This window comes from Phocoena phocoena, chromosome 1, assembly GCF_963924675.1.
Source record: "Phocoena phocoena chromosome 1, mPhoPho1.1, whole genome shotgun sequence".
NCBI lineage: Eukaryota > Metazoa > Chordata > Mammalia > Artiodactyla > Phocoenidae > Phocoena > Phocoena phocoena.
The window spans coordinates 160224324-160245389 of NC_089219.1; the positions used below are offsets into that span (position 1 = coordinate 160224324).

Below are 21066 nucleotides of genomic sequence, written 5' to 3' on the forward strand. Positions count from 1 at the left end.
ATTTAACTCATAGATTAAATGGAAATCACAAAAAAATTACAAAGTATTTTCAACTGAATGGAAATAAACATACAAAATGTCAGTGTTTGGAAATGCAATTAAAATAGTGTTAGAGAGACATGTATAACTTTAAATGCTTATATTAAAAAAAGTCTAAAATAAATAATCTAATAAGCTTCTAAAGAGGCTAAAAAAAAAAAGAGAGAGCAAATTAAACCCAAAGAAAGTAGAAAGAATGGACTAATAAAGAGCTGAAACCAATGAAATAGAAAATAAACATAATCAAATGCTTATTCTTTGGGGAAAAAACTCAAAATCAATAAAATGGAGAAAGCTCTAGTTAGACTGATCAAGAGAAAATGAGAGAAGATACAAATTACCAATACCAGGAATAAAAGAAATGACATCACTGCAAACTCTACAGAAATTAAAAGGATAATATACAAACATTAAAAACCTTATGCCAATAATTTGACAAGTTGGATGAAATGAATACAGTCCTTGCAAAAACATAAATTACCAAAACTGACACAAAAAGAAACAGAAAAACCTGAATCTCTCCATATCTGTTAAAGAAGTGGAATTTATAACTAAAAACATCCCCTCAAAGATTCTAGCCAACATTTAAAAGGAAATAATACCAACCCTACATGTACTCTTTCAGAAAAATTAAGGCACTAAAACTAAAAAACTACAGGACAGTATGCCTCCAGATGAAAAAGTAGTACATCTTGGCCAAGGGTGTAGGGCACCTAAGTTAGGTGCTGGGCATATTTATGAATAAAACAGCTAAAACTCTTTCCCACATGGGCACAGCCTTGTGTGAGACATTGTTACTGATGGGGGGACTAATGCCTGGAAGACAAATAACTTGCCAGAGGACACAAACACAACATTTGGATCCAGATCCCTAAAATTCTAAACCCTGTAATTGTATTATACTATACTCCATATCACCCATCATACTTTGTACTGACAATCTCAGGATTTTATGAGAAATTTTTAAAATCCTTGGAACGAATTAATATTTTTAAGCATCTATATACCAGACTAGGTTTTGTGCTCAGTACTGAAATAAGAGTTCTAATGCCATAATTACCATGGCACTTAGAGAACTGTCCTTTCAGTCCTATGGTAAGAGAGTCCCTGAAGCAAAATTGTGAAGTGGTTACTTCAGCAATTTTCTAGTTAGTTTGATTTGATTTTTTGATAACATTATTTACTTCTTTTCACCATTTCAGAATTGACTGTACTAAAAATACATGTTTCTTATAGACATTTTAATAACACATGCTTTAAAGAATACATATATTATTATACATATTACTACTAATATCTAAATTTTAGTCAGAGCTATCCTCTCTGGGCTCAGTTCTCCTCTAACTACTTCTCCTCTAAGAAATACTTTCCTTTAAGAATATCAATTTATGGAAAAGGAAAAACCATTATTGAATAAATATAATATAATTTAAAAATTAATTCACATTTGTTATAATTTAAACCACATTACTTTCCTATTATTCTGGTCCTTTGACCCCTTTGTATTAGTATTTTCTTTGGTTTTTGTACTCTAAAGGAATTAAGTAACTTGCTTAACCACTGTGCTATGTTCAAGAATGCAAACTGTCAAGTGACAGACCCAAAGCATTTATAATGAAAAAAGGTGGAGAATCCAGGCAGGAACACAGGTATCTCTCTTAACACCATGTTCTTTCAACAGATTGATATCATCAGCATATATTTACATCTACACATGGCCGAACTACTTACCCGATTATGTGCATTAATGTTATAAGTTACTCAAAGAGTACATACTAGGTATTATCCTATTTTGCAATCCTAAATTGTGGTATTCTGATATTGAATTTCACATAGCAGATGACAGAGGACCATTACAAAGTTCTGAAGATAAGTAGCGGCTTTCATCATTTATTCACAAGACAGAGGCAATGAATACCAAAAGGCCATACATAAAAATTAGAAAGTTAAAGATGACTCATGTTAACAAAATAAAATATATATAAGGTTAATGATTAGTGAGTGTAAGCAGATAAAAAACACTACAAAAGAGGGCTTCCCTGGTGGCGCAGTGGTTGAGAGTCCACACCTGCCGATGCAGGGGACACGGGTTCGTGCCCCGGTCCAGGAAGATCCCACATGCCGCAGAGCGGCTGGGCCCATGAGCCACGGCCACTGGGCCTGCGCGTCCGGAGCCTGTGCTCCGCAACAGGAGAGGCCAAAAAAACACTACAAAAGCAACGCACAAAAATATAATTTTCATTATATACCTAAGAGACTGTCAGTAAGAAAAATAATACAGTATTGCTTCCTATATTACAGCCCTATAGTGATGATATGTAAAAGTTTAAAAGTACTAAGGTAGGGCTTCCCTGGTGGCGCAGTGGTTGAGAGTCCGCCTGCCAATGCAGGGGACGCGGGTTCGTGCCCCGGTCCGGGAAGATCCCACATGCCGCGGAGCGGCTGGGGCCGTGAGCCATGGCCGCTGGGCCTGCGCGTCCGGAGCCTGTGCTCCGCGGCGGGAGAGGCCACAGCATTGAGGCCCGCGTAACGCAAAAAAAAAAAAAAAAAAAAAAAAAAAACCAAAAAGTACTAAGGTAATAACCAAAAAATATTTTAAACTATATAGGTGACAGGCTGAGTATGATTCTCTTTTTTAATCAGAAGCTTAAAATGGCCAACAAACATGACAGATTTATAACCTCCTTCCTCATAAAAGCAAAATGAAACCTTTTTGTCCTCATCCAAATTACATGTTATTATTTGGGACTGCAAAGCTTCCTACTTTCTTTTTTTGTCTAGTTATGCATCTACGCTATTACTCTGGAAATATAAATTGCGGTTTTGCTAAAAAATAAAAAACTATGAGCTCTTCAAAGAAAAGGTTCAGTTTAAACACAAGTATAATTGATAGCTAATATTTTCATACTTTAAATAGGTGAAATACAAATGACTCACAGCCTACTTTGTTTATGGAAAATACAGAAGTATGTATTCTTTACATGTTATCTAGTCACACTAACAACTAGCAAAGTCTGCAGTATGGGAATACCAATCTACTCATGGACAACATATACGATAATATGAACTAATATAGAAGTGTTTTGCAGTGGTAATCACGAATTGTTCTTTTCAGATTTTATAGATTAAGAAGCCTATGGCAAACTACGAAATGAAAAGTGAGTTTTCACATAAAAGCTGTATGTCAATCCAGTACAGTTTACTCCAAATAAGTTATTTTATTGATTTCCTATGCATAGTATTCAAATCTGTGATTGTTATTTGGAGGTACTTAAGAAAATTTTGATGGGGTTGCCTCTTAAATGGAGGTCAATGCTAAAACTACAGCAGCTACTGCCTCAGGAGACATACATATTTAAAGACAATTTAAGAGTTCTAATCAATCCCAGAAGTTCTTACATGGTTTATAGTTCTTTCTCTTTCCTGGCTATTGCCTCTTAATCATGTCACTGGTAATTAAAACTGCTATCACTTCAGAGATAGGATAATAACAGGGAAACAAACTTCCAATATACTGGTGGTGGTTGAAATTAATTTTAGAATCCAGTTTGTTGTAACCAATGGAGGAGAAGGCTAGTCTGAATAAAATCTGCATCATTTAAAAAGCAGTATTATTACATTTTAGGTACAATGAATCACTCTAAAGACTTGCCTGATGGGAGACCTACTTTTACATGAGTATTAATATGTGCAAATAAAAGCTCTTTGTATTTTAATGTGGCTTATTTTTTAATAGAAGTAGCGATGTCTCATGAAATACTGCTTAAATTATTCATCTGATTAGCTAATTCTTCAGAAATAGGTGAATTTTAACCTAGCCCTTATTAAAAACAAAAGAAAAAAATGAGTAAGATTCCATGTATCTGAACCCAATTATTACAATTCATCCTACTTAGTGTTCAGTAAAATTAAAGACAAATTGGCTACTAAATGCTTTCATGTGATGTTTCTGATAAAAAGACAGTTATAAATAAATGTATTACGTCCCCCTTACCAATATGAGCTCGGTCAGATATGATAAGCCTTTTTTCCCAGCCTTCCAGACCTAGAGGGAAGGGAAAAAAAGATACATTTAATTGTACATTTTGTATAACTTTTAGACTTAATTTCCTTAGAAATACACTGTTTAAAAGTCTTTTTCACCTAAGTAGTCATTTTAATATCTTTTCTTCTGCATAGGAAATATGTTTAATAAGAATTTTCTCACCTGTCATTCATTATACAAAGTCATTCACAAATTCCTTCTAAATGTTTTGCTCTAAAAAGCTCCAAACTCAAGCCAGCCATAGCCACATAAAATACTTTCAGGAATCCAAAACAGAAATGATAGAAAATATCATTTTGTTGGGGCAGGGGGTGGGGGGGGGATGTGAGGGAGTGGGGGTGAAGTTCAAAGCAAGGGGAGAATTTTGAGAAAAGGGAGTTAATTTGGGGTATGGCACCCTTTCCCAAAAGACAATTATAAAAAGTGTGATTAGGGTTTCCCTGGTGGTGCAGTGGTTGAGAGTCTGCCTGCCGATGCAGGGGACACGGGTTCGCGCCCCGGTCTGGGAAGATCGCACATGCCGTGGAGCGGCTATGCCCGTGAGCCATGGCCACTGAGCCTGCGCATCCGGAGCCTGTGCTCCACAACGGGAAAGGCCACAACAGTGAGAGGCCCGCATACCGCAAAAAAAAAAAAGTGTGATTAAACAAAATAATAAAATGTTCTAATTCCTCCAAAGTACTATCAATTACTGCACTTATCACACTGAATTATAAGAAGATACATGTGTCTCCCCATTTAAGTGTGAATGCCTGAGAGTAGGGGCCATGAATTTTCATAGTATGGGGTCTGTCATCCAATAAATGTTCAAGAAAAATGATTGTTGAATGAATAAATAAATGAATCTAAATATTCTTCTTTAAAGAGAGCAACTTAGTAGGCTATATGCATTCTAAGGATAAGCCACTGAGCCCTATTTTCAAAATTAGTATTTGAATATTAAAAGTTAGTTGTTAATTTTGATAATATCCAAAGATTTGTTTTACAAATATTCCTTATAGATTAAAGAAGTTATTAAGCCTCCTGCTCTATAGCTGTTTTTGACATATAACACGTATTCTAAGGTTTGCTTAGGGAATATTATAACAAAATATTACAAAGAAACTCAATAAAGTAGATTCAGCTGGGTTAGATAGGCCAGAAGGAAAAAGAGTAGGGCAAAATTGTAAAGGGGATGAAGGACAGCAGAGAGCAGCAAGGGAACCTCAAGGTGACCAATTAAAAATGCAGACACAACACATAGGTAAAAGTGCAGGGAAGACAACAGAGATAATAGCAAGACAGGATTCTGTGAAGTCAGATTTAGTTGTCAGGAACACTTGAGGATGGATTGCTACTTTTAAACGTGAAAAGTAAACTTTAACGATGTAATAGAATTTAATTCTTTAAATATGAGCTAAGGGAGAACTACACTAATGCTTTTCCTCAATTGTGTATCATTTGCATTGCCACATTCCCCTCAAACCCTAGCAAGGTAGCCTAACTGAATGTAAACAGACTTCCAAAAATCCAGAAGAGATTAGAAAAGGCAGGAAATCAAGTCTTTTTTTTAAAGATGGAAGTGGATACATTGCATAGAAGAAGCATTTCCCTCCTTTGGAGGCAGGGACCTAAAAAACCTCTTTTGTCCCTAGGTTGTAGTAACCAAGGGAGTTCCAGATCCTCTAGGAAATGAGACTAAAAGTGCACAAGATGGGCTACAGTGGCTCTCTGACTGCCTTAAGCTAATTTTTGGCTTGTGTCGAAGTGGATGCAAACGAGCACAAATGACAAAATGAACTCGTGAATTTCCTAGAGTTTTGCCACCAGCATATAGTAATTCTAGCTACCTAGAGTTTGCAGATGACCAATGTGTAAAAAATCAGGACTTACACAATGACCTTGTTATGTTTGTCTTTTGTTTAGAACACTGATGATAATGAATAAAATTTAATAACTGACATTAAAAATTTTGTCCTACAATAATCTGCAATGTTAAAGTAGAAGACAAAAATGTTAAGTTTTTCTGGAATGAGAACCCAATAATACTTCATTAAAAAAAAAAACAACAACAACAAAATTGGCTGCCAGACAAAGCAGACTCATTCTTTCATACCTTTTCCTTTTTGAACATTTTTTTCTGCTTCCTCAAACAACCCAGGTAGATGAATTACCACACCATTTCCTAAAAAACAAAAACCACAAATAAGCAAATCCCAAACTTAAACATCTATATCTATAATATAGACATACATCTTCAATAACCCTTTATCTAGAATAGTAGAAGAGTGAGGCACTTTGATTAGGAGGACATTCTAATTTATCAGGGAGTTACCACAGAAATGGTTCCAAGTTTTAAACGGTAGTATAATGTAAATACATAATAGAACATAATACACAGAATACAAAACACTAAAACTACACTCAATATAACTTGAAATTTCTTTGAAACAAAGTGAAACTATTATTTTGAAAGAAACTAGTTATATAGTTTTAGGCAAACTGAACCAGATCAGTCTTTCAAACTGGGGACTCAAACCTATTAGTGGCCATAAAATCAATTTATTGGGTTGTGATGAGCATTTTTAAAAATAAAAGACTAGAAAAGAAAACATCAGATTGCATCTTATAAGCGTTCAGAACCAATCAATGAAACACAGACCTCTTGTATTTCTTACTATGCTTCACAGTGTTTGGAAAACTGATTTGATGATCTAACACTTTGTTATACAATTAAGATTGCCAATGATCAGAAATAAATGCAAAGTAATCATTCCAAAAAAGTTATTAGTGCTAAATGATCTAAAAGAGTTGTAAAACAGCCAAAGTTAGGTATATTCCAGAAGGTACCACTGTCAAGATTAATAAGCAATAAATGAATCATTTGATTAGAGATTAAATAAGTTTAGATTATGAAAAATAAACACTATTATCAATTGGCGAAAAAAAGTCCCTAAATTCAGTTTATATACTTACCAATGAATGCCGTAACATTAGGATTAATTATTCCACTAGGTAAAAGATGAAAATCATACTCCACAGAATCTACAACAACTGTATGGCCAGCATTATTTCCTCCCTGAAATACAAGATTGGGAAAAATGAACCTGACAATAAATATGACAAGTAATATATGTCCTTCCAAAGTGAATTAACGATCTCCTGCTAAAATGTCAATAAGGCAACCCAAGTATTTGCCGTGAATACTTATACTTTACAGGCTTTACAATAGTTTGTCTATCCTCTCTCCTTTCCCTACTTGAATGGCTATTCCTAACAGGATCTGGAAATTGGAGAGTTCAGGTTTCTGGAAGATAGGAAGACGTATCCCTTTATATTTTATTTTATTATTATTATTTTTTGGCTGGGTTGGGTCTTCTCTTCATTGCTGCATGCGGGCTTTCTCTAGTTAAGGCGAGCGGGGGCTACTCTTGTTGGGATGTGTAAGTTTCTCATTGCGGTGGCTTCTCTTGTCGCGGAGCATGGGCTCTAGGTGCGCGGCTTCAGTAGTTGTGGCACGTGGGCTCAGTAATTGTGGCTCATGGGCTCTGGAGTGCAGGCTCAGTAGTTGTGGTGCACAGGCTTAGTTGCTCCGTGGAATGTGGGATCTTCCCAGATCAGGGCTCGAACCTGTGTCCCCTGAATTGGCAGGCAGATTCTTAACCACTGCGCCAACAGGGAAGTCCCATATCCCTTTTTAAAAGAGAGAAAAAAGCGAACAAAGTACAGGGAACAATTAGTTTGTTATTCTGTTTCCGGCACTATGTGGAACATGTAGCAATCTAATTAATTTTCCATGATATTTATCTTTAAAAAATCCTTAAAATAGAAAAATCTATCCAATTACCCTAACTTGATATAAATATTCATATAATTCTCATTGTCCTAAGAGTGTGTCAAGCAACTTTGTCACCTAAAATTATTATTCTTACATGGACTTATCAACGAGGATATCTCCCAAGTAAATCCCTCAAATATTGGTTATCCTGGAGAATAATTTTTAAATTTTAAAATCAGTCTCATGAGTTTGGTTAGTGACCGATTCCTTGAATCTGCTAAAGTAATACACTGGGTCAAGGAACCTCTAAAGCTGAGAATCATAGCATAAACCCATGGTGAAACTTCCACTCTATGAAACAAAATGTGAAGTTGAATTATAAAAATTAGGTACAAAGGAGACTGAATATTAAGTGACCAGATAATATTTCTAAGCTTAAAAAGCATGGGGAAAAGACACAAATCAATTTGATTATGTTTAAACTTCTAGACAATCCTAACAAAAGTTTTAAAATAAACAACTAGGAATATATTTGAACAAATAAAAGGTTTAACAACATCTTTGTGGGACATTTAAAAAAAAAATCAAAACGATATCTCCTGAGGATGACTAGTTTAACTTGATCACAAGGCTATTTGACAAACGTATTTTACTTACTTTTACCATCATCATCATGAATTCACAAAAATGCCAGAAAAATAGGTCCTGCAAAAAAATCTTCAAAAAAGCAAATACTTATTTACACTGTGTTTTGCACTGTACAGAGCAAAGAATTCCTTGCTTAAAGACTAGTGTATGTCGTGTAAATTAAAAAAAAAAAAAAAAAAAAAGACTTGGTGGTGGTGGCCTATAGTCCACAAGATAACAGGTAGATGACAAGACACAGGAAGGACAGAAGTGGTAGTGTTAAGCAATACCTCCTTCACTTGATACCATCAAGGCAACAGGTGAATATTTTTTCCTATTTATTTTTTGTAGGCAACATCTGCATATGATACAAAAGGCACAGAAGGATGCACAATAAAAAGTGAAGCCCTTCCCATACTCCACCCTCCCCTTCCCTGCTACAAGGCTGCTGTTACCACCAGCTTTTTGTGTCCTTCCCTAAGTAATTTTGCATATACAAACACATTTATACATTGTTTTATTCCACCTATACAAATGGTAGGAAAGATACACACCTGGGCAGCTTGCTTTTTTACTTAACAAATCTTGGCGCTCCTTCCATAACCTTGTAAACAGAACATCTCATCCTTTGAACAGCTGCACTACATTCCTTTTCATATGGACACATAATTTATTAAACTGGTCCCAAAGAAAGACATTCAGATTGTTTCCAACCTTTTGTCATTATTAACAATGTTGCAATACACTTCCTGGTACACACTTTACTATTATTTCACACTTGGCAGGTTTATCACCAATCCTGACAGAATCTTAAAACATAGACTATATTGATCTTAACTTAGTCTTTTTTAAATAACTCACAGGACAATTCTTACTTGGTTTTTACGGTTTTCCTTTTACTCTACCCCTCATACCAATATTTGCCTTTTTATCACAACTTTTTATGATTTAGGAAACGTCCCCCAACTTTTCAGGAAAAATCTTTTCAGAGTATGAAGCTCATTAAAATTTCCTCAAATCCTAGGAAAGTGTTAATTTGTTATTATAACTATTTACTCTAAATTGTTATAAAACACTAAATTTAATGAATTTGTATTAAATTGTTAATAGTATTGGTGACTTTGAGACAAACAACCAATAAAGCATTATTATTTAAGCAGAACCAGTTTTCTTTTTAATCCATCATTTGCTTAATATAAAAAACAATCTACTCTGTAATTTTGATGTAGACCTTTAAAGTAAGTCTCCTTTACACAAAGTTATTTTTACAGATATACTAGTCATTTGGTGAAATAATTATTAACTCGGTTGTTCTTGTGTGTAACAAAGTCTACTACTCTCAGATAATATCTTACCAAGACAGGAAGTAATGATGGAAAGATAGTGGCTGATATGTTTGTTTGTTTGAGGCAGCTGGTTGTGATTGGCGATAAATGACTTGAGGGTGATAAATTGCTTTAATTCTTTGAGTCCTTCCAAGTTTACATACAGGTGGTGGTTCAGGCTGGAAAAGTTCAGCTGCAGAAGGCTTGAAATCACACTTTAGTGAACAGCTTGCTCACTCAAACACTAACCAAGATTTTTCAATAACCAATGCCTTATTAAGGATTACTATATGGTTTAAATCCCATTTAAATTGTTTGACTGAGTAGGAAAATATGGTTAAATAAACCCAAGAATAACCCTAAAATTTTCCTATTAAGGAGTTAGGGGAGAAAATGTAAGTGCTTATTAGTATATTCAGTCACTAGTACCCTAAGAGGGAGTTGGGGTATAATAGCTTCTAATCTTGAAACACTCACTGTGCAGAAAACAGTCCTGAGGTAAACTGAGAAGGAGCTACTCACAAGGAATTTCTTGACAAATTAAATCTACATATATAAACTAAGTTTGAGTATAGGGTCATTTCACCAAAAGCCCCTGACGAAGCTTCAGATTTGAAGTGCCTACTTGGACGCTAACCTAAAATACTTATAAATTGTGTGGAATACACAAAATTCTTCTTGGGAGCTCAGGAAATTGTCCTGAAACAGAGGTCCATGGAAAGGTCACATGTTATTAGCAGATAGCAAAACAAAGAAGTTTCAATAGGACCACCACTGCCAGCCTCACCCAACCACCAATACCCTCTACGAAGTTACAAGGGCAGATACAGTCCTCCCTCCATATCCACAGGAGATTGGTTCCAGGACTCCCACAGATACCAAAATCCACAAATGTTTAAATCCCTTGTATAGAGTAGTGTGGTATTTGCATACAAGCTACGTGCATCCTCAAGTATACTTTAAATCATCTCTAGATTACTTATAATACCTAATATGACGTAAATGCTATGTAAATAGTCGCCAGCATGGCAAATTCAAGTTTTGCGTTTTGGAACTTTCTGGAATTTTTTTTCAAATATTTTCGATTGGTGGTTGGTTGAATCCTTGGATGCAGACCCCAGGGATATGGAGGGCCAACTGTACTCTGAACTGCAGGCTCCCATATTTGTGATGGAATGCTTCTCACATGGGCAACTCTATGTAGTATGTACTAAGATAAGTAGCAAGGACATACCTGTTTAATTATGCTTAACAATTCTCCTAAGTAGCACTGGGAAGGCCAGATAAATGATGGGAGCTAAATATATCCTTATTTCTACTGATACTTTCAACTGACTCCCCAAAGCAAATTTGGTAAACTATCCTCCCAGATACAATATTAATCACATACTAATAGTTATATGTAACTACCTCTTGCTGCTTTGCTAAATTCCCATAACACTTATGATCCCAGTCATTCATGCAGCATTCAACAAATATCTCTAATTATCATAGCTGTATATTTTATACTACCTAACTAAAAAAACAAATATGTTCAATTAATTGTTATACAAACAAGGGGCTGTGGAATAGTAATTAATATTGTTTTCCAGATCAATTATTATCAATAGAGAAAATATTTCTCAATGAATCTCAGATGTCTTAATTTTTGAACATTTTTAATTTTAAAATATCCCATCTAAAACCCCAAGAAACAAACCAACCAGTGGAGCCCAAAAGTGGCTGCACAGTGTGTGGCAAGTCTCTGAGGAAAAACCTAAGTTTATAATGCCTTATATGATATTTTTTCTTATATTAAATAACAAGAACAAATGTAAAATTCAGTGGGGATAGGTGTGAGATGATCTTTAAGTACAAGGGCTCACTACTTCTTTGCTTCCCCTGCAGTGACCAATAAAGTTCTATGACATTGTTAGTACTTCTTTGATATGGACTGATTAATTTTAGGAAACAAAACTCTACAAGTCTGAGACAATAAAGCCATTCTATAGCCTCCCAAAAAAGAATAAATGCAAATTAATAGTATTAAAGTAAAGAATATATCAAAAAAAAGAAATCCAGTCATCCAATCAGCACTCACCACAATCACAAAAACATCCCCTAATCTGGTGTTTATTTTACCTATTTTCTTTGACCATTATTCTTACATTAATATTGAATGTAAATATTAAATAAGCTTCCTAATGACCAGGAAAAAATTGTATCTCATTGAAATAAATTAGAACATTATGATGGGGGCGGGGGGAGCAGAACTAAAATTCTGTATTCTCAAAGATGAAGAGCAAAGTTTCTTGTATATACTCTTAGTTTTTAAAAACCAATACAGCTAACTCTCATTATTTTAATTATAGTTAAAATAATAATAACCTATTTAACACCAAACATTCTTCCCTCTAGAAAAGCACTAGAGGTCTACAGTGATATTAGAAAACAGTTTACAAATGAGAATCACCCTGAATTAATGTTTCCTCATTTCTTAATTTTCCCATATGAAATTAACTGTAGGTCAGCTATACCTTTTGTATGTTCAGACCCTCTGCCTCCCTACCCCCTCACCCCTTACTTTGTAAATCATAGTAATCATCCCCTCTGGCCACAGTAATTGATCCAGACAGAGAAACCCAATCCAAGCTTGAGCCAATCAAGCTCCTCTCTCTTGGGAATTTGATTTTCAGAGTTAGAGATGGCTATCACCTAAGGGAGCATCCTAAAGGGAAAGGCTGCCAGTTCTGGCTGCTGAGATCCCAGAAGCTGTCTGCCTTTGTCTCAGGCCACTCTAAGGTTTAGCCATCTTGGTCTTCCTTTAAACATACTGGCATTTTGCTTAAGACAATCTCTTTCCATTGCTTGCAGACAAAGAATCCAAATGATTCACAAAACAAACTCATTGCAACATGGTATGTATACAGCTGGCTCTCTAAGTTCACATCTTGTGCTAGTAATAACTGAATATAAAATGATTAACTTATGTACACCTGAAACTAACTGTAAATCAACTATACTTCAATTAAAAAATGATTAACTTCTAAATTTTAGTATTTATACTGTCAAGAACAAACCTCTAAAACATGGTGGTACTGCAGGATACAGGGATGATATAATATTATTTAATATTTAGTTATTTTGTAACTGTTCTCTTAAATATCACATAAGGCATTTCAGACTTATGTTTTTCCTCAGAGACTTGCCACACAATACGAAGCCACTTTTGGGCTCCACTGGTTGGTTTGTTTCTTGGGGTTTTAGACAGTATATTTCAAAATAATAGTATTTAATTCTTTTATATTGTTTTCATGTGTACTTTTTTCCCCCCAATTTAATTTTAAACTTAAGAAAGTCAGAAGACAAGTGTTTTAAAGTTTCTTTCCACCACTCCTCAGAACCAGAGGCTGTCAAGCCCAACTCTAGAATAAAAGTTTGGATCAGGAAATGTTGATATGTGTAAGTTTCTAATTAAGAAGGTCCAGGAGAGATTTTTTTAAAGAAAGAAAAAGAAAAGAAAAGAAAAGAAGAAATTTAAACTGGAACAAAATGACATTAGTCTGCAAAAGTAACTCCTGAGTCTTAACTTCTTAGTTTGCTCCTAGGTCTTCCTCTTCCCCAAATCACTCCCGCAACTAAGTGAGTTTCTGCTGGGAGAGGAGATGAAGGCAGTGTTACAACCTGAAACAATGATGTCTCTTTTTAGCAATAGTGTTGTGGGCTAACAATTTCATGCGCATAGCCAAGAGGCATTTCTCAGGCCACTTAGGCCTCTAAAATAGTATGTGTCTTCTCTTTGTCTTCTTTTTGCTCTGAATACATGAACACTGTACAGTAATCACAGAGCTCAAAATGAACATCAATCAAGAAGTCAGAGTAAACACTATGGATTACAGCAGAGCACAGCAATGCCTCAGACCCCATGACTTTGAACTATTCCAGCAATCAAGAAAGTGTTCCCACTTCCTACCTAGTCTTCAAGCTTCTTAGAAACCTAACAATCTTTTGAGTTGGTGCTTATTACCTGTGCTGTTTTTCTTGGTAAACACTGAAAGGCCTGTGTCCCTTTCCTGATGAAACACTTCACTATTTGCCAAAACTAAAACATATCAATCTACAGCAATAAAGCAATTATAAACAAGGATGACTGTTCTTTTATAAAAACATTCATATAATTGCAATTAGCTTATGATTTCAAAGTAGAGCAGGTTTAAGTTACTAGCAGTAAGTTGATCAAATTAAACTATTCAACAGTAACCAGACACACTAGATAGGAAAACATATACAGGGTATCTGAATTTCTTTTTAGCAAAGACATCCAAGTATACTGCTCAGTTATCTCTTAAAGGCTTACGGTATCTGCTTTACCTTACAGTATTATGGTTACCTTCCAGTTTCATACACAGAAAAATGTCGCACAAATGACAAAAATCTCAAGTACCCTGTATTTTGTACCTTAAATTACCATTATAAAACAACTTCTCACAATGAAAATGGAACGAGGCATTGCCTTGGAGGATCTCAGGTTCCTAATTAAGAAGCTCTAGACTCTAGGTACCAAACTCTAATATACACACTTACTAAACAACGGTCAGAGATGACCAGGGTCATAGTCAGGAAGATCAGACATGCAAGCAAAAAATGCATAAACCAATAATGTTGTGCAGCTCTCTAAATGCTTGATAAAAATTCACTTAATCATTACATTTATGGAGGTATTTTCTTAAAACACATTGAAATTGAACTGCAGATTTCAAGTCAAAAAAGTTTTCTCTCATGAATAAAATTCTTCCTTTAAAAGGGTGTTTAAAAGCTTGACACAAAAATCCCATTTTTAAAAATTTCATGGGACCTCTTATTCTTTAAAGAGGAATTTTATTATATTGAATTAAATATAATTAAAAGTTGGTCCAATGTAAAGAACCATTCCGTCTTGGAGCCAGAGTAGCCATGGGAACTGTCCTCTATTTACTGTTATTTTCTTTTCTTTTCTTTCTTTCTTTCTTTCTTTCTCTTTCTTTCTTTTTGTTCTTTCTTTCTTTCTTGACTGAAGTATAGTTGATTTACAGTGTTGTGTTAGTTTCAGGTGTACAGCAAAGTGATTCAGTTATACATACATATATTTTTTTTAAATAAATATTTACTTATTTATTTTTGGCTGCGTTGGGTCTTCATTGCTGCACATGGGCTCTGTCTAGTTGCGGCAAGCGGGGGCTACTCTTCGGGGCGGTACACGGTCTTCTCATTGAGGTGGCTTCTCTTGTTGCAGAGCACATTCTCTAGGCGAACGGGCTTCAGTAGTTGTGGCTCGTGGGCTCCAGAGAGCAGGCTCAGTAGTTGTGGCACACAGACTTAGTTGCTCCGTGGCATGTAGGATCTTCCCAGACCAGGGATCGAACCCATGTCCCCTGCATTGGCAGGTGGATTATTAACCACTGTGACACCGGGGAAGTCCCATACATATATATTTTTTTCAGATTCTTTTCCCCTTATAGGTTATTACAAAATATTGAGTATAGTTCCCTGTGCTATACATACTTACTGTTCTTTTCAATTGCTTTCCCCAGACAATACTGAATACCTCAATATCCCTTTGACGTTAGATAAAAGTATTCTAATATCACCAGTCTTCACTTATTGGTATGCAGCTCAACCACATTAATCTTTGGTGTCAAAATCTGACCTAGTCCCCAAAAGATACTGTAAGTAGATTTGTATTCAGTTACAGTAAGTAAGCTATTAACTATATTATCAATTTACCAGTTCACTCTAGATTTGTTCTAGGCAAAAGTTTTTCCTAGAGATACTTAAAACTAACGAACTAACCCACCCGTTCTCACCCAAATTAAAGAAACATAATAATATCGATCTGATACTGAGATGACCTCATATAATTTAAAAAATATATGCCTCAAAAATAGAGATAATGGTATAGTATATACACTAATACAATAAGTTTAAATAGTGAACAACTTGAGACATCCTCATTGACCAAACTTGGAGATCTACTGCCCTCAACAAGGAAAAACTATTTACTAGAATCACAGGGCATTCAACTGAAATTTGCTGAGGAAATACACAAAAAAATGATACAATTATCAGTTATCTATTTTCTCATAGATACAAGAAATAAGTCTAAAATAAACTAGTAAAGCCTTTGAACATAACGGTACGTGAAAAATACTACTTAACAAATGTTAATCCAAGGAAAGTTGGGGATTCCACGTTAAACTCATGCCAATAGTCAATTAAATTGTCTAGGGGTATGTTAAGATAATACAGGAAAGGGCTAAACTACTGAATTCACAGAAATTTCTAAGGGTGATCCAGGTCACCCAATAAATATTTGTTGAGTATTTACTTCCTCTCTGCCTCACACAGTACTAGATGCTATGGAAGAAAGCAAAAAAGGAACAAGTCCTCTTTTTGAGAAAACGTACATTCTAGTAGGGAAAACACAGTAATCCGAGAAAGCAGGAGTTAACCAAGTACACCACACACTGGTATACACTTATGTAGGCACTTGGGAAATACTACACATAAAAAACAATCCTGATAGGAGACACAGAAATAGCAATTGTTATAACACTGGAAGAATGGCTTACCTTAAATGCTAATTCTCCACCATCTTCAAAATTATGGGAAGTGGTTTAGAAGATAATTTTAGCTGTATAAGGTCAAGGCATTAAAAAACACTGAAATTATTCTCTTTTAAATTATCTTTCAACCTTTCTGATTATTTCAAGGAGAACGCCCCAGTTGTGGCTGGTATGTCTTTTACATTTCTCTATCACTTGCTAATAGCTGGTTTCAGAGCCTTCAGCAAATACCAGCATCTAGCTATAAATTAACATTTTTTTTCCATTGTGTTTACTTTTATGGCCAACTTTATATAGCAAGTGACAGGATATACTTTCCCTTTGTAATTAATTTTAGTTAATATTTCCTCTTTATATTAACTTTAAAGCCCTGGGGAAAAAACACAAAGAAATACTCTTCTACCTATTCCTGATTACAGGCAACTTCATGCCTGTAGTTGCAGCTGAGACTACCAAGCTTTACTTTCTCCAGAACAATAAATAAGCCCATGCTTAAGGTCTGGTATAAAGTACAATAGTTAAAATCTCTGTAGTTTCTACTCAACAAAATAAAGAAAATAAAGAATAATAGTTTATTTTGAGAGTATCTGGGGAGAAAAAAAAACAGTAATTTTCTCCTAATAAAACTATTTTTGTGTTGCCAGGAAGGAGCCTTCCTATTCCCATACTTTAACCCTTCGAAAAACCTGTACTAGTCCCCTTCTCTATCCCCACCCTGGGAAATACTTGTTTAAGAAACAGTTGTCCACTAGACTATAAGCTCCCTGTGGGCACAAGCCCTGCCTTTTTCAGCTTTTAACTCTGGGGCTAAGTGGTCCCCTGTAGATATTCATTATGTGATTGTTGGATGAATGAACTGTGCCAGGAATTGGTCCTATACTTAATTCTTCTTCTCTTTTTCTTAAAAGACCTATCGATTTAAAATTAAGTCATCCTTTCATGCAAGTCCTACACACTTATTTAAGGATCTAGTGTATCTAACAAGTTATAAGTAACTTCCTATAAATCTTGAATCTAAAATACAGGTCTTAAGTGCTATTATGATGAAAATGCCACTAGCTTTGCATATATTCTTTCCAAACAGGCATTTTATATATTAAAATATATAGTTAAATGCAGTGTCAGCTTTTCTTTTTAAAAAAACTGTATTTTTACTGGAAACAATTCCCTATTTTATGATTCCATTAGAGATACATTATGTGTATAATACCACTTCTGGAGAAAGACTGTATAAAACCTGAGATTATGGCATGAATATGACAAAAATATACTGCTTAAACTCTAACAAACTGCATATTATTTTCAATAATACACAAAATTTGAATCATCAAACATGGCAATTCAAGCTCAAAATGTCTTTCCTAAAGTTGACTTTTCCCAGCTCTCTATACATACTTATTAAGAATTTCAACATTCCATAACCATCAATTTTATAAGTCAGGAGAACTTCACTACGCAGATGTCAGCTTACTAGGACTGACCAGATGATATAAAGTTACCAAGGTGAATCACAAGGGATATTCTTAAGTCTATTCATTACTTATCTGCCTGCACTAACAAGACATAAGAATCCTTCTAATGATGAGCTCTTAAAAGGCACTAGAAGAATACAACACTTTTTAAATTATGTAAGTAAGGTAGTAAGTCAAAACTTTCCCGGTGAGTAAAGTCTGCCTAACAAGTCTGCTCATGTTTCTTCTCTAACTTCAGCTAACATTTTGTTTGTTTGTTTGTTTTGCGGTGCGAGTCTGCTCATATGTTTCTTCTCTAACTTCAGCTAACATTTTGTTTGTTTGTTTTGCGGTGCGCGGGCCTCTCACTGTTGCGGTCTCTCCCGTTGCGGAGCACAGGCTCCGGACACGCAGGCTCAGCGGCCATGGCTCACGGGCCCAGCCGCTCCGCGGCATGTGGGATCTTCCCAGACTGGGGCACGAACCCGTGTCCCCTGCATCGGCAGACGGACTCTCGACCACTGCGCCACCAGGGAAGCCCTCAGCTAACATTTTAAAGCCAAACTTGGCTCCTTCTCAGTCACTTCTCTCTAGACTTTCCAAGGGCATCAGATCAGATTGGTCCATGACCTCCTTCAAGACTACTTTTTACAGTAACACAGTAGCACCTTCTCCAATCAACAAACTAATTCTACTACGTTTCAAAGGGATGTTAAAACTGAGGATCTTTCAGAATAAAGGCAAAATGGTCACATTCCCAAAACCTTCCTACAAGCCATAATGTAGCTGAACCCGAGCACTACTATTTCTGTGTAAGGAAGATGTCAGAAATGACAGTGAAGTAAATAAACAGGTCTCAGCCTCTCTCCGCTCCTACCCAGAAAGAGTTAGGTATATTTTCATACTTCTTTCCCCACAGCACAGCCAGATCTGATTTTAAGACAAAAGGAAGGTGAAGGCCAGCCTTCTGGAGCAGCTCCTAAGGCAGTGTGAGGCAACCCCTTTAGGGGTGTTATTAAGTAAGGTATGCGTGTTGCCAGAGGGGTGGAGGAATAGAAGGCTGGAAGGGAGGTGCTGGGGGTGGTGCTAGTAGTAATACTAAGAGGCAACTGGTGCAACAACTGTCTTAACCAAGGAATGGGCAGGATGGATTTTTGCACGCAAAAAACAAGATTTTTATTTAACTTTTGATGTGCCTACGATTACCTTTTCTGCATGCTCAAATGGTACTCAATTTTAGGTAGAAAACTTCCAATCAAGCGGGCCTATGAACTTGTTAGAATGTACACAGCATCATTATATTCTGCCAGGTAAGTTCACGAAGAAGAAGCATTCTTGCAACCTAAACAGACAGTGGTTAACTTCAGCTATTACACTACCATTCGTTTTGAAAGTAGTTATTGCTCAACTATTTCGAATTTTAAAATTGGTAACAGTTATCTAAGAGCCTTTACAAAGGCCTAGCCTCTAGGCTGCTTCAAAGCAAACGACAAATAGGAAGAAAGCTTACAGTGAAAACCACGTGTCTCCCGGTAGGAAGTACCTTACCATTCCATTTCCCGAAAGTTCACTCTAGATGTGAGCGTAACACTGTAAATATTTCTAAATACTAGATTTGACACTCGTGTATTTCACTTGCCTCAATCGTAAAAGAGCTGGGTGGGATTCCCACATCTGGGACCAACATGTAAAATTAATCTCCCCTTAGTATACCGGGTACCTAGTAAAAAAAACCGGGGACACTAAACAGTCATCAAACAGCCCTAAGCCCCGGAGGTGGGTTCTCATGTCAACAAAGTGGCCCGGAGGTGGCAAAGCTCTGCAAGCTCAGGGCCTGCAGGTGGGGGAGTGGTGAGTCTGGATTTCAGGGCGTTTCGGCCCACTTGGTCTCCCTGAGCGGATGGGTGATGATGGGGAAGGTTTTGCGGCCCCGTAGGGTCTCCGCCCGGAGTCGCCAGCAGGCCTCGGGAGGTAGCTCCTCAAATTCGAACAGTAACCCACCTCCACCCCGGCCTCAGTCCTGGGTTTGAGCACTTGTCCCCAGACCGAGAACTGCAACTCCCCAGGCATCGCGCATCTCAAAGGCTCCCCGTCAAGCCGCATCTTCCTCCTGAGCCACCCCGAGCCCTCAGCCCAAGGCCCCAGGGCAGGGGTCTCCGACCTCCCGCCATTTCTCCACGTCGCCGCAGCTCATAATAAGAGGAAAGAACCTCAAGGTGACACCTTATTTTGGACGGTGGATGCGAGTTCTGGGCCCGAGCTCAGGGGCCGGCTTCCCATCAGAGCCCGGCCGCCTCACCTGGCAGCGGCACACGATGTCTGCGTCCTGTGCCAGCAGATCCACCACCTTCCCCTTGCCTTCGTCGCCCCACTGCGCGCCGAGCACCACCGTCACCCGGTTCCCTCCGGGCCGCGCCCTGGGGCGGCCGCAGTCGCCGTTGGGCAAGGAGGATGCCGCCGGGTTGGTCTCTGCGAACGCCATGGCTCCAGAGACGCGAGGAGAGCCCGAAGGGGACGCGGGCGGGCGGGAGTGCGCGAACTGAACTGCTCCGCGGCCGCCAGCCACATGCGGAGGAAGAAGGAGCCAGAGCCAGCCCGCCCCCGCCCCGCCTGCCGGGTCGCCACCCTCCCGCCAGGCCCGCCCCGCGCTCCCGCCGCCCTCGGCGCGGGGGGAATCAGGACCTCCCGGAGGACGCCGGCCTCGGCAGCACCGCCCCTCAGGAAAAGACCACGCCCCTTCCACGGCCGGGCGCGCCCCTCTAGGGCGAACCGGGCGAGCGGAAAGGGGCGGGGGCGGGGCTTCGAGCGCGCTTCAGCCTCAACGCCCCGCCCACCCGCCCTTCCTCCCGCTTTTCAAACTGGAGAGGCGGGGAGGTGTGTGCCTGTGCGTCAGACTACAACTCCCGGCAGCGCTCTGGCGGAAGCGACGTATACCAGTGATTTGGTGTCTGCCATCTGCACGTTTCAGTCTCTGAAAATGTTCATATTTAAATAATTTGTAATTTGTTTTTATTAAGGGATGAGATAGTGTGTACAAAATACAAAGGGTGCAATTTCAAAATACAAATGGGATGAAATTGAAACGTACTATAGATTTATAATTTGGAAAGTAAAGCTCTGGAAGTAAGAACAGAGATGGGAACAGGCAAACTCGAAAGTAAAGCAGTAATGTAGAGGACATTAGGCCTGAAAATGTAGAGAACACGTAGAGTCCTATACCTTCTCATTTTACATATTAGTA

At 37.5% G+C, this 21066-nt stretch overlaps 1 protein-coding gene across 2 annotated transcripts in view; it reads right to left on the reverse strand.

The window, feature by feature from the left end:
- Window positions 1–20402, reverse strand: part of ADSS2 (adenylosuccinate synthase 2) — a 40255-nt gene extending 19853 nt beyond the window's left edge. Inside the window, exons 1-4 of one of the 2 annotated variants that reach the window (XM_065872544.1) lie at window positions 20125–20402; window positions 7040–7142; window positions 6180–6248; window positions 4034–4084 (exon numbers count right to left, since the gene is read on the reverse strand). In XM_065872544.1, the coding sequence (XP_065728616.1) occupies window positions 4034–4084; window positions 6180–6248; window positions 7040–7142; window positions 20125–20307 (406 nt within the window). In that variant the 5' untranslated portion in view covers window positions 20308–20402. The remainder of the gene's footprint in view (window positions 1–4033; window positions 4085–6179; window positions 6249–7039; window positions 7143–20124) is intronic. The other variant, XM_065872549.1, reaches the window with a different exon arrangement.
- Window positions 20403–21066: the final 664 nt, after the last annotated feature.